Raw genomic sequence first — 16,695 nt, 5'->3', positions numbered from 1 at the left:
TAATTATTAGACGCCTAGAAAGTACGATATAATCTCGCAAATAGTGTACTTTCGTGTATTATCACTTTTATGATACGCGTCAAAATTTGAATTCGTTAATTCCTGTGCCAAAATTTCAATTCTTCCTTCGTTCTTTCAGTTCTCTTACTTCTCAGCTCTTTTCCATTTGGAAAAAAAGAATACCTTCGGAGAAAGTGTTCTTTTGTTTATTTAAAAAATGGATAAGCTGCTTATCGTATTTCAAGGTCAACGCTACGGTGCAAATTCGAAAGCAGAGAGTGAGCAACAATAAAAGTGTTTCAAGTCCGATTTAATTCTTTTTTTTTTCGTTTTTTGTTTTCTTCCTCAGTTGCTCTCGTTAAGCTTCTTCTATCTTGTTCTCTTATTTGTCTTCTTCTATAATCGTGCACCTGTATACTTAAACTGCAAGATTTCACTTGTGTTATAATATAGATTGTCTCTGAAACATTCGGCCAAATTTTGGAACAATGATACATCATCAATCGTAAGATCAAAAACCAAAAATATATTTATACTAATGTTTTGGTACTTAACAAATAATTATTGCTTGCATCTTTCGATCCAATCTTTGTCATCAAGCTGATGCACTATGGATATAATTTCAGGTGACTAATTTGCTTGTACAATCTCTTACTCAACTCACTTGTGGAAGAATATATAGTTGTTAATCTATAACTAATTGTGAACATTCACTTGCACTTTTTAGTACACTTTGGGAATTCCTTTATGAAGATCATCACTTGCGACACCCACGGTACGCTCTTTTCATCCCTGTGACTCACGAAGTATGCACTCCTCCAAGATGCGACCAAGTATTTCAGACACATTTCTTTTGTGTAACGTTTATAAACCGTTCGCTTCTACGTGTCAAGTAGAATAACATATGTATTATAAAGAAGCAGTAATACAACACTGACTTATTGTAACATATCAGAGATAAAGATAGTGGCGAGAGATTAGAGAGGAAGGGAGAGAGGCAGGATGAATTTCGGGGACAAAATTAGTGCATATGCATATCTTCGTCCTTCGTAAATATTTCTGATGATGTATTTTTGGGTTGTATGATCGTGTCTATGGTATTCTTTACTCCAACGTATCCAGCTATTGTATATACGTGTCGTTAGATTTTCCCCGATTCTCATCATTCATTTCCCAAATAATCCGAAGGAACTTGAGGAGTCTATGATAACAATCTTTCCTATTACATTTTCAACTAAAGCATACAAATAATAACAAAAATTTGTTTGCTCCATGGTCAAAAAAGGCTGATTTAATGATACTGATGGTGGCGACGTTGATACTAATAGTGGTGATAATAATAATAATAGTAATAGTAATAGTAGTAGTAATATTAGTAGTAGCAATACTAATAACAGCAGTAATAGTAATATGTTTCAATTGAATTGAAGCGACTGTTGAGGGCAAAATTGTACAGATGTTTTCTTTTAAGTACTACTATTAATATCCGCTTCCATAAAATAACGGAGCCAAAGAACAGTCTATTTTGCATCCAGAACGCCGGATTATTTGGGAAACCAGTAATCAGTGTATACTTATATTCGTAAATAGTCTTGATTCTTGTACTGTTTGCACCTGTTACGTTTACCGTCGACCACTTTTCTTTTTCCCTCTGCCTCTTTGTATGTCCTTCTGCAAACACAAAGGTACATAATCGCAGTTATTATATGCAATTACATTAAAAATTAATGTAGTCTTATACCATGTGTAAATGATACATTGCAATTCTTATGCCAGTAGGGAGAATGAGAATTATGTTAGAAAATGTTCAATATCTTGATGTGTTTAGTTTTAGGGATATGCTCTTCTTCTATGAAAAATCTTGATTTATTTCATCGAACTAGTGTTTATTTCAATAACAAGTTAAACTGTAGCCAATAAAAAATATGTATAAACACATTTGAAATTTCTATAAATCTTTTCTCCTACTTTGTTCTCTTTAACATGATTGTAAATTTACATATATTAAACAATATAAGTAGCTTTTACTAAACTATTTTATTAGCATTTAATACCTTTTAGGTATCACAGGGATATAATTAGATCTTAAATAGTGTATGCATAAACAATAGGAAAATAATAATTTATAAATTCTTAATATAATTCATTATTGTCACAGCAGACAATAATGATTGGCATGAAATTTTTTATTTGTCTCCACTCACTAATAATGAATCTCAAAAGCTAATTTTCATTATAGTTTATTGTTTTAAGATTGAATTTTCAAGTTTTCATAATACAATAGAAATAAGCAGAAAATTGTATAAAGGATGAATTTAATGAAGATTAAATAATCGAATTTAAATAAACATAAATCTACTCGTAGTTTTATTTATTATATAAAAAATATTTTATATAGTGGGCAAATGTACATGAGAAAAATGTTTTGTAAAAATTTGAAAAGTACATCTCAATAATCAAAAGAAATATTTATTTCTCTGAAAGTTACACACTAGTACTACTCTAATGAAATGTATTATGTCTCAGCATTCGTTTACATGTAAAAAGAAAGATATGAAATGGCTTTTTTATACATATATAAGTTCCCATACGTTCGATTACACGTAATCCATGTTTTGAAATGCTACAATTTAAAGCTCTTATCAGTCCGTAAGAATCTTTTAAAAATTAACATTTTTACAGACCACGTGTTATATATGTATATATATTCAGAGTACGTGCAATAAAACATTTAAAAAATAATACTGACGAAAATGAACGGCTTCTGTTACGTTAAGTAAAATTTAATATAAAACAAACTCTCGAAACTTACAATTGTGAAGCTTTATTATTCGTCGATCTTCTGACATTAATAAGTATCCATAAAAAAACGTTTTCCACTTTAATAAATATAAAAAAATAAATTTTAGTGTAATTGAAATATGAATAAATCTTAGGATGTATTATCTTAGATATTTCTATAAAACATAAATTTTAGGTAAATATAGTGTGAATGTGTTCTACGTCTATTTTCTTCTCTAATTAATAATTTTCTTTATGACAAAGTGAGAAGTGTTACTCTTATTCTGTAAACAATAAAATCTTAGAACTTTGAATATATCAAAATGTGTAACTATACAACAATAAAACTAGTCAATTAGTAACAATCATCATAGAAGAAAAAATACATAATAAAATTGTCTTTTAGTAGTATTTAATTTTGATGTATGTTAAAATTAACTCAATTTACAAATCAACTTAATGTTTATAATTAACTAATCAAAGTTTTCTTATATTAAAACTATGCTATCGTACAAAGAATTATTCCAGAAACTTTCTCATTTCTTTTTTTTCGCTTTTGTTTCTTTTTACTGGACCATAGACTAAATTTTTTTCTCTTAGAAAGTTGGTATTATTTGACTGTACTCTCGTGATATTGATACTGTATTTGCGTGTACACACATTTTAAGCAGCAAGGTGAGTCACTGGCAGCACTGTTTGCGCATTCCCTCTGAGTTCATTGTTGGCTTCACGTCGATGGGTTCTACGTTTTGTGGCCGGATTGTATCACCTTCGGGTGGGTCGCGTATCTGCTTCTGCGATACGATTCTGTAGATTTCTGTAATAATCAAATACTCTATCATCATCTATCTTTAAGAACGCGCGTATCAAATCGCTGCAATGTTACTTCCATTTAGCAAAAAATACTGCAGCAATTACTTCCGAAACAAATACTATGTAGAGTTAGAAAGAAGTCCCTTGGAAAGAAAAGAAATCTCATTGGTTAATTGCAATTTCTATTAAACGCAATATGATCACAAATTGATTATGAATGTTTATAGAAATTCCTGTTTCTACAAATCTAATTAAATGAGTGGAATTGAAGCAGAAATATATTTTAAAGGATCTGTAAATTTATTAACTATTTTTAAGGTATTATTATAATGTTCTCCGTGATTTTTCTCGCCTTAAACTGAATATTTTATATATATAAATATAAATATAAAATATAAATATATAAATATAATATTATATATCTCAGTTAATTTTTACTTTGGGAATAAGTTTAGCAGTAAGTTTACCTGTTAATATATTTTGAAATGCTGTCTCAACATTTGTAGAATCTAAAGCAGAAGTTTCAATAAAAGAGAGGCCGTTTCTCTCCGCGAACGCTTTCGCCTCGTCTGTTGGAACCGCACGTAGATGCCTTAAGTCAGATTTATTTCCCACCAACATAATAACGATGTTTTGATCAGCATGGTCCCGCAATTCTCGCAACCATCTCTCCACATTTTCGTAAGTCAAATGCTTCGCGATATCGTACACCAGCAGAGCCCCAACCGCACCACGATAGTACCTAGGAATTTTCATCCAGATAAAATTACTATTTATTGTATTAAAAGAAGTATAATTATTTTGGTAACATTTAAATTTCATGAAATATATTACATTGATAAAGAACATGAAAGATTTCAATTTAAAACACATTAATGATATAGAAAAGAATACTGTTATTTTTTCAACTTACGCAGATGTAATAGCGCGATAACGCTCTTGTCCTGCTGTGTCCCAGATCTGAGCTTTAATAGTTTTTCCATCTACTTGTATACTACGCGTAGCAAATTCAACTCCTATAGTCGACTTTGATTCCAAGTTGAATTCATTTCTTGTAAATCTTGACAAAAGATTACTTTTTCCTACACCAGAATCACCAATAAGAACAACTGAAATAACAAAAAAATACTTTATTAAATAAATCAAAATGGTAAAATAAAAATTTATATATTTTGTTTTATACAATTAGTATTTTATTAATTCATTTATGTAATTATAAAGAGAAAATCTTTTAATTAATTTAAGAAACAATGAATAATTAGACCAGAATAGTATCATCATACAGTACAATAAAATTAATTTCTTTAGATATTAATCTTTATCTAATTTAGAAATATCTTACCTCAAAAATAATTTTATTTAGAATCTACAACTTTATAATTTATATAACACTATAATTTAATACTAAAACTTCCAATAAATAAAATATAATATAAATATAAATATATTACAAATACAATTAAAATGTAAATAAAAATTGTATAATACTACGTGTAGAAATCAAAGTTAAACTCTATGTATTCTTTGTCTATACAAATATTCCATCCTATTCTAGTTATACTTCCTATTTACACAAATATTTAATTTATACTCTTCTCTAGTTATATCATTCTTGTCTATATAAAAATATAGATATTTGTACAAATGAAATAAACTTTGCACATAGTACCAAATGCTTAAAAAAGAAAGGGAGATATATGGAAAGATATATAATATAAGAAAAAAAATCAAACTTTACCAAAAATCATTGACATCCCCAAAACAGAAATTATTATAAATTTACAAAATTCCCATGAAAAATTACAAATTGTCATTTTGCTATTCTTACTCTAGTGCATAATGCCAACATCGATTGAATAAAGTTCTTCTGTCATATAATTACTAAACTATAGATTTTTATGCAAATTTATATTTTTATAAAACATAATTAAAAAAGTGCAAATGAGATAGAGATTCATTTTGGCTATGAAAAATTATAAGAAATACTCTACTTTGTATACTTTATGTATTCTTCCATATTTGCATTCTATACATTTTTGGATCCTTAAATTTTCCATAAATGAATAAAAATCTGCAGTCTAATAATTGCAAATAACACCCAATATCTAATATAGTAAATATTTTTGCTAAAAAAGGTAAAAATCTATTCAGCAACAATTAAGACTGGCAGATCTGTTTATTCCCCTGAAAATAATAAACACAAGGGTCACTTTTGTTATGGACCTCTTAATCATACAAGTTGCTCAGAGAAATGAATCACGGATAACGAAGGTATACACAAAGGTGTAACTGACCACGAAACAAAAATAGATTTAGATAGTTGACTCATTCGATTAACTGTAACTTCGATAATTTCGAACACGTCGTCCGATAAAAATCATTTGACAAGTTTTCACATGTGAAAACCTCATCTCTGATGTCATTGTTTAAGCCTCGATATTCTACGCTCTTTCTGTCAATCGTATCATCGTTTCAAACTTGACGTTATTTCGGAACCTGTTATGTTACTGAACGATGACAACTGTGATGTTTAACTAACACACTGATGTATATGTATATAAAATAATTACACAATAACAATTATAAAATAATACAAATTAAAGAATAATAATCTATATAATTAAAAAGAAAATTAATACACACATATACGTATACAAAATCGTACGTGTATACATAATGAATAGCAGCAGCGCACACGTATACACAGTACATACACACATACGTGTATGTATGTATATATATATATATATATATATATATATATACAAACGCATACGTGTACTTCGTCAACGTGTATGTGGATGTGTATGCATGTATGCGTGGAAAAATTTTCGCCAAATTTCACTAATGAATAGTAAAGTTAGGTCGACGAGTCGAATCGAGATTTACCTTTAAATAAATAATCATATTCGTCATCCCGAGTGCCCATCTCGTCTGGAGCAATAAACCCCTTTAGTAGACTGACGGACGGTACCTAGATATCGGAACACACTACTACAACTTGTAGTTATTTACAAAAATGAAATTGTCGAAGCAACCAAATAGACTTTGCGCACTGTTTATCTACTCACGGCGTACGCACAATACCTACGTGGATATGTACGGTAGAAAAAATATGAAACGAGACAAGCACGACTATACGATGATATAATTATTTTCGTTCTTTCAATTTAACTGTACAATATGGCCTCCTTTCTACGCCCCTCCAAACCCGATAAATTACACATGCGCAATGTGTACAAATTGTACGCATGCGCGGATTTTAATCACAAATTAAATTTATTATAGATTAGCATTGGAATAGAAAGTATCTGATACACGATACCACTTGAATTTGACTTTATATTTGACGATGATACTATTTAAATCGCGCGGGATATTTAAATTTCCTTATACTATTAGGTTGACTAATAAATTCATTCACCAAGAAGCAATTAAACTCATCTACGCTCTAGGTATTAAGTTTTACATACTATGTTTATATACTATATTACTACTTATTTATATTTATACCTATTGTATCAGTACCTATTACACTACTTATATATATCTCTATTATTATCTATATTATTTTGTAGTAACAGTATAAATTTAGTACTAGATTTTAAATTTATATGTTGTATTTATATCAATATCTTATTTGTCTTATTTTAACAATATTATTGTGTTAATACCTATGTATTAGAAAAAAGTAGATTTAAGAATAAAAAACCAAAGTCCCTGCAGGTCCAAAAGGACCATTCAATTTTTTTTTAGAACACTCTTAGAAATGTACTATGTTAGTAAAAAGTAAATGAATTTAATGTTCAATCCAATATTACAATTATTGTCTGTATTCAATAAAGGTGATCACCAACTAAGATAAAACAAATCATTAAATAATTAAATATAATTGTAATAAAATAGTATTGGTGAAGAAAATCTTAATTGTTCTTGGCAATTTTCTGTTTAATTTAAAATTAATATATATATTTAGAAATTTTCATGAATTTTAAGAGAAACAGCAATTTATTTATATCACGAGAAAAAATATTAAACTCAAAATTCAAACTCAATAGCGATTCTTATAAGACAAATGAATTGATACATTTCATTAAAATCTCATTTTCATTCTATTGTTATCTGAATAAATAAATATAAATTTACTTTATACCTCAGTAACTAAAGCGTAATTAGTACTAAAAATAATCTAAGTACAAGTATCTAATAGATACTTTTTTTAAATTTGTCACATGACCATAGACTTCCCAATCATAGAATCGTCCAATGAATGGTTGACTATATAGTGCAATGTTATTTTTTCATGAAATGCAGACCGATTTACAAGTATGGTTTTCTATACAAAGTCGTAATTTTATGACATAAACGAATATTGCATGAGTTAGGACCATGTGCTGGAACCAAATAAAAGGTAAGTCATTGAAAGACAGTCATTAATTTTAGATCAACCATACTATCATCGTTATTAATTTTTATTTTAAGAATTTTTTAATAAACTCTAACAAAATTACACATAAATAATTAATACATATAATTGTTTTTACTCTTTTAAATTATTTACGTTCGGATAGTAACAAAATCTCGTGAAATTGATAAATTAACAACTATTTCATCATGTTGGTAAACACATGTCATTGTCTTCTTAATTCTAGAATGATCAAAAAATGATTTACAAACAAAGATGTTATTAAATGCGGAAGGGAAATAAAATTTGGAAATGAATAAGTTAAGCGGCATACCTCCAAACATGGATCTGGATGATCCAAGGTTTCGAGTCAGACCATATCAACAAATTATTGCTTCTTGTACAGGTGCTTTTATTACGTCAATTTTTGGTAAGATTTACTCTTGTTTAATACAACATATTTTTACAAAAAAAACTAATTCTATAGAGAAAATATTACAAACTTCTTTTGTAGTTACTCCTTTGGATGTAGTTAAGATCAGATTACAAGCACAGCAGAAAGCAATGCTCTCTAACAAATGTTTTCTTTATTGTAATGGCTTAATGGATCATTTATGTCCTTGTCTAAATGGGAAAGGTCCAATATGGGCTAGAGGAAATGGAAAGTTTAATGGCACAGTGGTATGACGAAAAATTTTTGGTAAAATTTAAACCATAATAAAGACTAATTAAATAATATAGAATAATTCATTTATAGGATGCCCTTATGAAGATTAGCAAGAATGAAGGTATTCTTTCACTATGGAGTGGTTTAAGTCCTACTCTTGTTCTAGCTGTACCTGCAACCATAGTGTATTTTGTTTCATATGAACAGTTAAGATTATATCTTAAGGTATATAAACTTCCCTTCAACTTCGTTTAAATCTTTCTCCATTTTCTAATATTATTCATATGTTCATAGGATAAATATAATAACAACTACAGAAAAGTTAGTGGAGTTACCATGGAACAGCCATTCTGGATTCCTATGTTGGCTGGGGCTACAGCACGGATTTGGGCTGCAACCTTAGTGAGCCCATTAGAGTTAATTAGAACAAAGATGCAATCTCAGAGATTAAGTTATGCAGGTAATTTCTTGTGCTTATTATTCTTCACATCATAAATTATGCACAATAATAATGTAATATTTATATCTATCTCTTTTAGAAATTCTTCAAGCATTGAAAACTGTTATAAAATATAGTGGGGTTCCTGGCTTATGGATGGGATTAACTAGTACTCTTCTACGTGATGTACCCTTTAGTGCGATTTACTGGTTAAATTACGAAACTATAAAGCAAAAGTTTCAAGTGACTCAACAGACTTTTACTTTTAACTTCATAGCAGGTGCTATAGCTGGATCTGTGGGTGTTTTGTTTATATTCTAACTTTAATGATAACGACAGAGATATAAAAATACTATATACATATTGATTTTATAGATAGCCGCATTTTTAACTATACCATTTGACGTTGTGAAGACACATAGACAAATAGAAATGGGTGAGAAAGAGATTTATTCAGGTATTATAAGTTTCATTCTCTACTTTCTTTTTATATCTCTACATTTCTCACATTTCTGTATCTTTCTTTAACAAGAATATGAATTACAGATAAACCTGGACGTATTGGCGGAACGTGGACTGTAATACAAAAAATTTATACGCAAAATGGAGTGAGAGGATTATTTACAGGACTAATTCCGCGTGTAATTAAAGTAGCTCCAGCTTGTGCGATTATGATTGCGACATTTGAACATGGGAAACAATTCTTTCAAGTATACAATGCTAACCAAATACTTCAATATGAGAACGATTTACAGCTTCTAAAACACAAACGGAAAAGCGTAGAATGACGTGCATGTCATATTTTATACCATAATATATTATACTCAAAGAGAACGAATAAATTTTATTTAAAACTTTATTCAAGATTTTAAATATTTGACAGGAAAAGTAAGCTATGTATAAACTAAGAATTGAAGACTATTAAAATATGAAGAGGTAATTATGCAATTTAGTAACTTTCCCAATTTTGACTATTTGACTTCAGACTTTTTCTTTTCAAGCTTCACTTTATCACAAAAACAGGAAATCAATTATGAGAGCTTGAAAAATTAATGTACTTATCATTTTATTAAGAAAGCACCAAATTTCATGAAAATATAATATTTCTTTAGTTTAATTACTTCAATATTTAAAAAGATTAGATTATGTTTTAACAAATTTACTTAAACATGTTTGAGTAGATGAAAAAATTTCTACCATTTAAAAAATTATTGGCACTGTAAAGATTCAAAACCTAATCAACCTTTATGGTAAATTTTGAACACTAAATGCATTAATGTAAAAGAATATTAAATCTTTAAAACTTTGCACTATTTCATAAAGAGGGACAAAAAATCAAATAGTTAAAATTGGGTCAAATCACTAAAATGCATACCTACATATTATACAAAGGTAACCTTTATAATCTTAACCTCTAGTCCAATTTCATAGAAACCAACCATATCTTCACCATAGAAATATTGCAAAAAAATCCCTAGCACAAATATGAATCAAACGAGTGTTTACACTAGTCGATATTTTAAAATGTTTAAATCATCCATCTTTTTGTTTCAATACAATGTGTAGAAAATTTTATCAGAAAGAGCAACGATAAAAAATAATACGAATTTTAATGTAAAACATTTAAAGGTTTGGGAGTTGGAAGATTTCCGGAAATACATAATAGCAAATGTATTTATTAGTTACTGCAGACGCAGAAGCGTTCGGCTAAATTCGGTTGGTCGATAATCGTGTTCGGTGAGAGTCGAGGTGTTGCAAGTAGTGAATAGGTCACTGCACGGAAGTCGGTTCGGTTCGTTCAGTGGAGATTGTTCGTTCGACAAGCGATTCGTTCACTACTCTCTCATCAATTGAACATTCCAAAGGCCGGGTCTTCTCACCGCCTCTTCTTACTATACTCTGGTAAGTCTGACCTCCTGTTAACTCAAAATCGTTTGAAATAAAAGAAAAACTCTCAAGATTTCTCATTAATTATTTTTTCAATATCATATTTTAATGTAAAATATCATTAAGAATCATAATTTACAAATTCTTAGATAATCGCAAAGAAGAAATTAATTAAGCGAGCGGAAGGCAAAGTACGAGAAGTGGCCATTTTGTATTCTTTCGTCGGCCATTCATTGCATTGCGGTTTTTACTTTTATTCTTGATAACAGAAATTAGGCGATACTCGAGTTGTGATACTAGAGTTAATTTTGACTCCCGAATCTCACATAACGATCCCATCAGGAATGTTACGTAATACTAAGCTACGTACGTCCCATCTCATGGCCAGTCATTCGCTGGTATCCACCGGGTTACATTACAGCACACCTTGGTGGCAACTCGTGGTCTTCGATTTTTCGAAACGTTCCTTGTTTCAGATACTCCCTAAAGCAGCCACACTTCAAACGTCATCATGTACGCTTGCACCAAATTCATCGCACCCATCGTCACCAGGTCGGCCGTGAGTATATTTTTTCATTTTCAGTTTGATTTCATATTACACGTTATTATATAATCTTCAATCTTAGAATTTACACCGGATTTTCAGTTGTTCGCTGGAAGTAAGAACTACATTCGGCCGCTGAGCAGTGCCGTAGTGAATCACAGCCAGTCTATACAACAGAACCAGATCCAGACTCCAATCAGTGCTGTAAATATTTTTCATTGAGCATTGCATAACCTATTCCCGTTACCGGGTTATATAAGTCGCTATATTTTCATAATTCCAAGCTTTTTTGCTTTTCAGAGAGAAACAAAAGATTTGTGAAATAAATTTGTTCATTTTTGGTAATTCATTGACATATATCATCTAGGGCTTTGAGCTGTGTTGAATTATTCAACTGTACTGTTGCAATCTAAAGTTATGTCATGGAAAATATAAAGTTGAATTAAGTTGGGGTTTATTGTGAATAAAATTATTTAATTGACCGAAATAAGGAATTTAAGGGATGTAAGATATAACTAGAAATAATTATCTTTTAACAAATGGATTCAGTTATGGATATCTTTTCAGCTATGGATTAGTTAAATAATTTTTTTTAGTTTCAATTGATATCATGAAAAGACTTGAAGCAACAAATGATTTTAATGATATATTCTTTGTCAATAGAATTAAATTTGATAACCTGGAATTGTGAATAAGACAGTAATATTTTCATTGTTTTCTTGGAAACAAAATTGAGTGTTGTGTATTAAAGAAAACAAAATATGTTTTTTAATTCTAAATGATAAACCAAATTTACTTTATTGCATCAAAATATTGATTACACATGCAAAATCAATGAACATAAAGATTATGTAAGGCATGTTATTTTAGAGGTAAAAGTAGATCAACTTTATGTAATATATGTAGTACTATAGTAGAAATTATTACTGGACATGACATTCTTTAGATTAAATTTAAACTTTTTTGACCTTGTAAGACTTTCAAATACTTAAAATGTTGTTCTCTTTTTAATTTTACAGAATTTTTTCTTTAATTATTTGAATGATTATTTTATAGTCTCCACTGGTGCAGTCCTCGATTGTGCGTAGTTTCCAGACATCCGCAATCAGCCGTGATATCGATTCTGCTGCGAAATTCATTGGTGCTGGTGCCGCCACCGTGGGAGTCGCTGGATCAGGTGCGTATATTCTTCATCTTCATCAATTACAAAAATTCTAATCCATTATGATTCCTTATCTAACATTCACATTTCTCATTAGAAAAAGTCCCAAATTTCTATTCCAGGAATTGGTGTTGGTTTGATTTTTGGATCCCTCATAATCGGTTATGCCCGAAATCCATCCTTAAAGCAACAAGTTTTCAATTATGCTATCCTTGGCTTTGCTTTATCAGAAGCAATGGGTCTCTTTTGCTTGATGATAGCATTCCTTATATTATTTGCCTTTTGATCCCAATTCCTCCATGCAGTAGTAAAGTTATATTATAAGTTTCATTCCTTTGACTAATCATAAAACAAAGACTTAAATGTACTGTTATTGATTTCAGGTGCAGGAATTGGTTCAGTGTTTGGTTCTTTAATCGTTGGCTATGCCAGGAATCCCTCTCTCAAACAGCAGTTGTTCTCATACGCCATCCTGGGCTTTGCCCTGTCCGAGGCCATGGGTCTCTTCTGTCTTATGATGGCTTTCTTGCTCTTGTTCGCGTTCTAAGTCACCAAAATCGCATAAAAACACAATACTACTAGTTTTAGTGCGTCACTGCCAAAGCAGCATCCTTTGATTCCTGCAAGGGAAGCAGCGGTAGTTGCATTTGGTGTACGGGATGCCATGAAATCATTAGAGATGCTCGATTATCCGGTTCGACGGGGTATGCGACGGTACGACAATGAACTGAAAAAAAATGGCGGCTGTATACGTATATTTGGATCATCGATCGGACCGTCCTCCACCCCTTCGGGGCCTTTCGAACTGATTTGTAATCATTTCATGGTCTACTGTAATATCATTGTAGCGTAAAAACTTCACATTACTACAATAACATATTTCAGTGTAATGAGAAACGACTAAGAACGTTACATAAAAGTTTATTAAAGGATGAAAAACAGAAAAATACGACAGCTCTGCCTGCAAGATTATAATACGCATATATCCATCACTTTTAATGTTATCAAATATTAAGGCATAGTACATTTTTGTTACCCTGAAAATTGTTCATCATTGTTGTGCCATCGCGTGCGCACGTTATTAAAGGTAACTGGACGAAGAAAACTGTACAGTGATATTGAATAAACACTTGTCGTGACATTATTATTGAATCTATGAACGATTCTGTTTAAACCTCATCCTTAGATTCTAGTTATAATTAAAGTAAAGAGATAATTACTCTCTCTTTGGTAGAAGTTCATTCTGAAGATCAGTTTTATTAAATTATGCAATGGCTGGCAGTATGAATATTACTCCAGATTAATTTATAAAAATGATTAATATTGGCAAAATTAAGTAATCAAATCTATTGTTGAAATAAAAAATAAGTAATTCAAAGAAAATATTTTAAAATAAATGTTACACCGTTCGATTTAAAAATTAGACTGATATTATTCAATTTTTATACATAGTTTTATCACGATATTGTACAATACAGTAAAAAATTGCATTTAGGTCGTAGTGCCGAAACCTAGGGGTTCTACGTTGTTGTGTGGTAACATGTTCAACTGGTCCAAAAGGTTTTCCCTCTCTCGAAGACACGACCACGCTTTCTCCTGTTCTTTTTTTGTTAAGGGTACTTTTCTTTGTTTCGCTAGTATAAGTTTCTTGTAGTGTTCTATCACTTCGTTATCCGCCGTACTAATTTTCCTCTTCAACGCTTGCCGTTTGCTTTCCTCCTGAGCTAAACTCAACAGTCTTTTTAACTGTGTTACATTATGATTGGAAAGAGCAGTAAGCTCCTGCTGACACCGTTTTATCTCAGTCAAAATTTCGTCGTCCTCTTGACTCTTCTTTTGTGCATCTGGTTCTAAAATTCCTTGCTCTACAAGTTCTTTGTGCATCCTTAATTCTAAATTAATAGAGTTCTGAATAGTAAGATCTCTTAAAACCGGAGGATCACTGTCCCTAAAGAGTTTGTTATCTGTGTTATTATTTGCAACATATACATTTTCTTCAAGCAAGGCAGAGACTAATCTCTGAGTCAGAGGTCCTGCTATACTGTGTGCCTTTTTGTCATTTTTTCCAACTAACAGAGACACATCCGAGCGATTTTTTTTTTTATCTCTAGTTGGATTACCTGCATCTTCTTCTTGCAACAAATCATTATGTGCCCACATTAAACTGTAATGACGACCTAATGGAGGGACTTTTTTAAAGTCACTAATGTCACTGTGCGTGCAAATTAATTCCTCTAGTAATTTAATATCATCAGACATAATGTCTGTGCAATATGGATCGACAGATGCCCAGAATTTATTGGGAGTGTCATTTTTTGGTAAGAGCAACTTTGGTGATTCAGATTTGGAACCTTCAATTCTTGAAATTTCATGAACATTTGGAATGACTTGAGAGTTTGAGCTGGTAACAGCTTTTTGCTTGAACAGTTTTGCAGGTAGAGGAGACTGTGTTTTAACATTAAGTTCTTTAGGTTTGAACTTTTCTTCTCTGACCTTTTTATCCAGAAGAGAAAGACCTTTCCCACTTTTGGACCTTTTGTCTCTGCGTTCCTCTACTGAAGACAAATTGGCTATCTCCTCTTGAAGCATGCGGTGTCGCACCACTACAGAGGAGAGAAGCATTTCTAGTTCTAACTGCAGTGTATCAAGATCTTCCATTCCTACACCTTCTTCCACACTGCGTTGCAGGATACTACTATACCTTGGAAGAAGGCGGCCATTGTCAGCAATTTTTAAAATAGATAAAGGCTTTGTGGCCTCTGTATTCTCCAAAGTCGTATCCGAGTTAAGGGCAGAAGACTGTACAGTCTTTCCACTTTCTCGCACTTTGACGACCGCCTTTTTGGAACTTTGTTTTCCTTTCCCAGACATGGTTACAATTTTAATTTTGCACAGGTGCCTTTAAAAGATTCCGCCTATTATTTCACTAGGAGATACTCATCTTTATAAGGCTTGGTTGTTATGTTGACTAATTCTATCTACCTTTCTTGTAAGCATAACCTTTTTCATTCAAATGAATTTTCAGTTCAACACATAGTAGACGTTTTTGTACTTTGCATAAAAGATTTTATCTCCTTTCAGTTTAAACTTTCCAATTTTCAATCGTTATACACATACAATTCTGAAGTGTCATAAGCTATTAGGTTATGTTAACATCCACAAGTTGTACGCGCAATGAACGCTCCGATCAGCTGGTAGGCTAATGCATGAAATATGCAGTCAACGTCACCTAATTGTGACTCATAAGACGTTAGTGATCTTACCCTCGAGAATTTATTAAAGAAAATATTTTTATTTTTCGCTTTATGTTCAAGAAACTGATACGAGAATGGTTAGTCGAATCGCTAAACGATTCTCCCCTATTAAACAGCAGCACTATAACAACTGTTCTATTTACATGTACCTAAAGCGTGTATGGTACAGCGTCAATTGACCAAAATTTTCCCTTGTTAACTGACCATCGTTATCCCCACCACTTTAATGGTGCTTTAGTAGTGTCAATTCATTTTGATTGGTTGACATTAATTTGATTTAATGATCAATTACTTAATCTTGAATTTAATAGAATTTAATATTAAGCTGTTGTATAACATGTTTTTAATACAATTTTTCCAATACTATTTTCAACATAAATAGATTTATTTAAAATTTATAGCAAGTATAGTTTGTTCAATGAGTCAAGTCATAGAGTCAAATAGAGAGAAATATATGTGACGGCATTCGACAGCACAAATACCGTCATTTCGACACTAACTAATACCGGACGACGATAGCGCAGTGGTTAGCGACATAGGTTACGAACGTATAATTGGTCATAGTATATGCAACACCTTCAGTTATTGGCTAGTCGCTGGTGTAGTATAATTACGAGGATAATTTGATATTAATGTAAAAAATGTTTAAACTGAACTGCTAAATCTGATATATTTGTTTAATCTAACCATAAAAAAGAAATAAATAAAAATATAAATATATATCAGATCTTTTCATTTAAGAG

The 16,695-nt window shown here is 30.9% G+C and overlaps 4 protein-coding genes across 6 annotated transcripts; 2 read left to right on the top strand and 2 right to left on the bottom strand.

The window, feature by feature from the left end:
- Positions 1-888: 888 nt before the first annotated feature.
- Positions 889-6,827, bottom strand: LOC122576727 (ras-related protein Rab-11A). Of its 3 annotated transcripts, none has more exons than XM_043747430.1 (6): positions 6,686-6,827; positions 6,484-6,568; positions 4,508-4,703; positions 4,062-4,336; positions 3,442-3,598; positions 889-1,671 (listed from the first exon to the last, which is right to left on the bottom strand). In XM_043747430.1, exons 2-5 carry the CDS (start codon positions 6,521-6,523, stop codon positions 3,462-3,464), a joined length of 648 nt encoding a protein of 215 aa, XP_043603365.1. In that variant the 5' UTR covers positions 6,524-6,568; positions 6,686-6,827; the 3' UTR covers positions 889-1,671; positions 3,442-3,461. The 3 variants fall into 3 exon arrangements, with proteins under 3 accessions (XP_043603365.1, XP_043603366.1, XP_043603363.1); XM_043747431.1 differs by having other exon boundaries at positions 6,484-6,585; positions 6,686-6,826; XM_043747428.1 differs by having other exon boundaries at positions 6,484-6,801.
- Positions 6,828-7,846: 1,019 nt separating this feature from the next.
- Positions 7,847-9,964, top strand: LOC122576724 (solute carrier family 25 member 40-like). Its single transcript, XM_043747422.1, has 8 exons — positions 7,847-8,005; positions 8,247-8,429; positions 8,514-8,680; positions 8,757-8,891; positions 8,961-9,126; positions 9,206-9,402; positions 9,481-9,562; positions 9,652-9,964. Exons 2-8 carry the CDS (start codon positions 8,312-8,314, stop codon positions 9,891-9,893), a joined length of 1,107 nt encoding a protein of 368 aa, XP_043603357.1. The 5' UTR covers positions 7,847-8,005; positions 8,247-8,311; the 3' UTR covers positions 9,894-9,964.
- An 839-nt stretch (positions 9,965-10,803) lies between these two features.
- Positions 10,804-13,850, top strand: LOC122576730 (ATP synthase lipid-binding protein, mitochondrial). Its single transcript, XM_043747441.1, has 5 exons — positions 10,804-11,007; positions 11,469-11,551; positions 11,639-11,740; positions 12,593-12,713; positions 13,082-13,850. The coding sequence occupies exons 2-5, from the start codon at positions 11,504-11,506 to the stop codon at positions 13,243-13,245; spliced, it is 435 nt and encodes a 144-aa protein (XP_043603376.1). The 5' UTR covers positions 10,804-11,007; positions 11,469-11,503; the 3' UTR covers positions 13,246-13,850.
- A 260-nt stretch (positions 13,851-14,110) lies between these two features.
- LOC122576721 (transcriptional adapter 3) lies at positions 14,111-16,695 on the bottom strand. The gene is made up of 2 exons (XM_043747418.1): positions 15,681-16,695; positions 14,111-15,597 (listed from the first exon to the last, which is right to left on the bottom strand). The coding sequence occupies exon 2, from the start codon at positions 15,567-15,569 to the stop codon at positions 14,190-14,192; it is 1,380 nt and encodes a 459-aa protein (XP_043603353.1). The 5' UTR covers positions 15,570-15,597; positions 15,681-16,695; the 3' UTR covers positions 14,111-14,189.

Source organism: Bombus pyrosoma, linkage group LG16 (genome assembly GCF_014825855.1).
Source record: "Bombus pyrosoma isolate SC7728 linkage group LG16, ASM1482585v1, whole genome shotgun sequence".
Taxonomy (NCBI): Eukaryota; Metazoa; Arthropoda; class Insecta; order Hymenoptera; family Apidae; genus Bombus; species Bombus pyrosoma.
This window is presented reverse-complemented; position numbering and strand designations above follow the sequence as displayed.

Excerpts from the sequence above, each read along its gene's own strand:
- LOC122576727 (XM_043747430.1), bottom strand. The coding sequence starts at position 6,523 with ATGGGCACTCGGGATGACGAATATGATTATTTATTTAAAG. Across the intron at positions 4,704-6,483 it reads ATATGATTATTTATTTAAAG|TTGTTCTTATTGGTGATTCT; the intron begins GTAAATCTCGAT and ends TTGTTATTTCAG. Across the intron at positions 3,599-4,061 it reads ATTTCAAAATATATTAACAG|AAATCTACAGAATCGTATCG; the intron begins GTAAACTTACTG and ends TGATTATTACAG.
- LOC122576724 (XM_043747422.1), top strand. The coding sequence starts at position 8,312 with ATGAATAAGTTAAGCGGCATACCTCCAAACATGGATCTGGATGATCCA. Across the intron at positions 8,430-8,513 it reads TTTTATTACGTCAATTTTTG|TTACTCCTTTGGATGTAGTT; the intron begins GTAAGATTTACT and ends CTTCTTTTGTAG. Across the intron at positions 9,403-9,480 it reads CAGGTGCTATAGCTGGATCT|ATAGCCGCATTTTTAACTAT; the intron begins GTGGGTGTTTTG and ends TTGATTTTATAG.
- LOC122576730 (XM_043747441.1), top strand. The coding sequence starts at position 11,504 with ATGTACGCTTGCACCAAATTCATCGCACCCATCGTCACCAGGTCGGCC. Across the intron at positions 11,741-12,592 it reads TCCAGACTCCAATCAGTGCT|TCTCCACTGGTGCAGTCCTC; the intron begins GTAAATATTTTT and ends ATTATTTTATAG. Across the intron at positions 12,714-13,081 it reads CGTGGGAGTCGCTGGATCAG|GTGCAGGAATTGGTTCAGTG; the intron begins GTGCGTATATTC and ends TATTGATTTCAG.
- LOC122576721 (XM_043747418.1), bottom strand. The coding sequence starts at position 15,569 with ATGTCTGGGAAAGGAAAACAAAGTTCCAAAAAGGCGGTCGTCAAAGTG.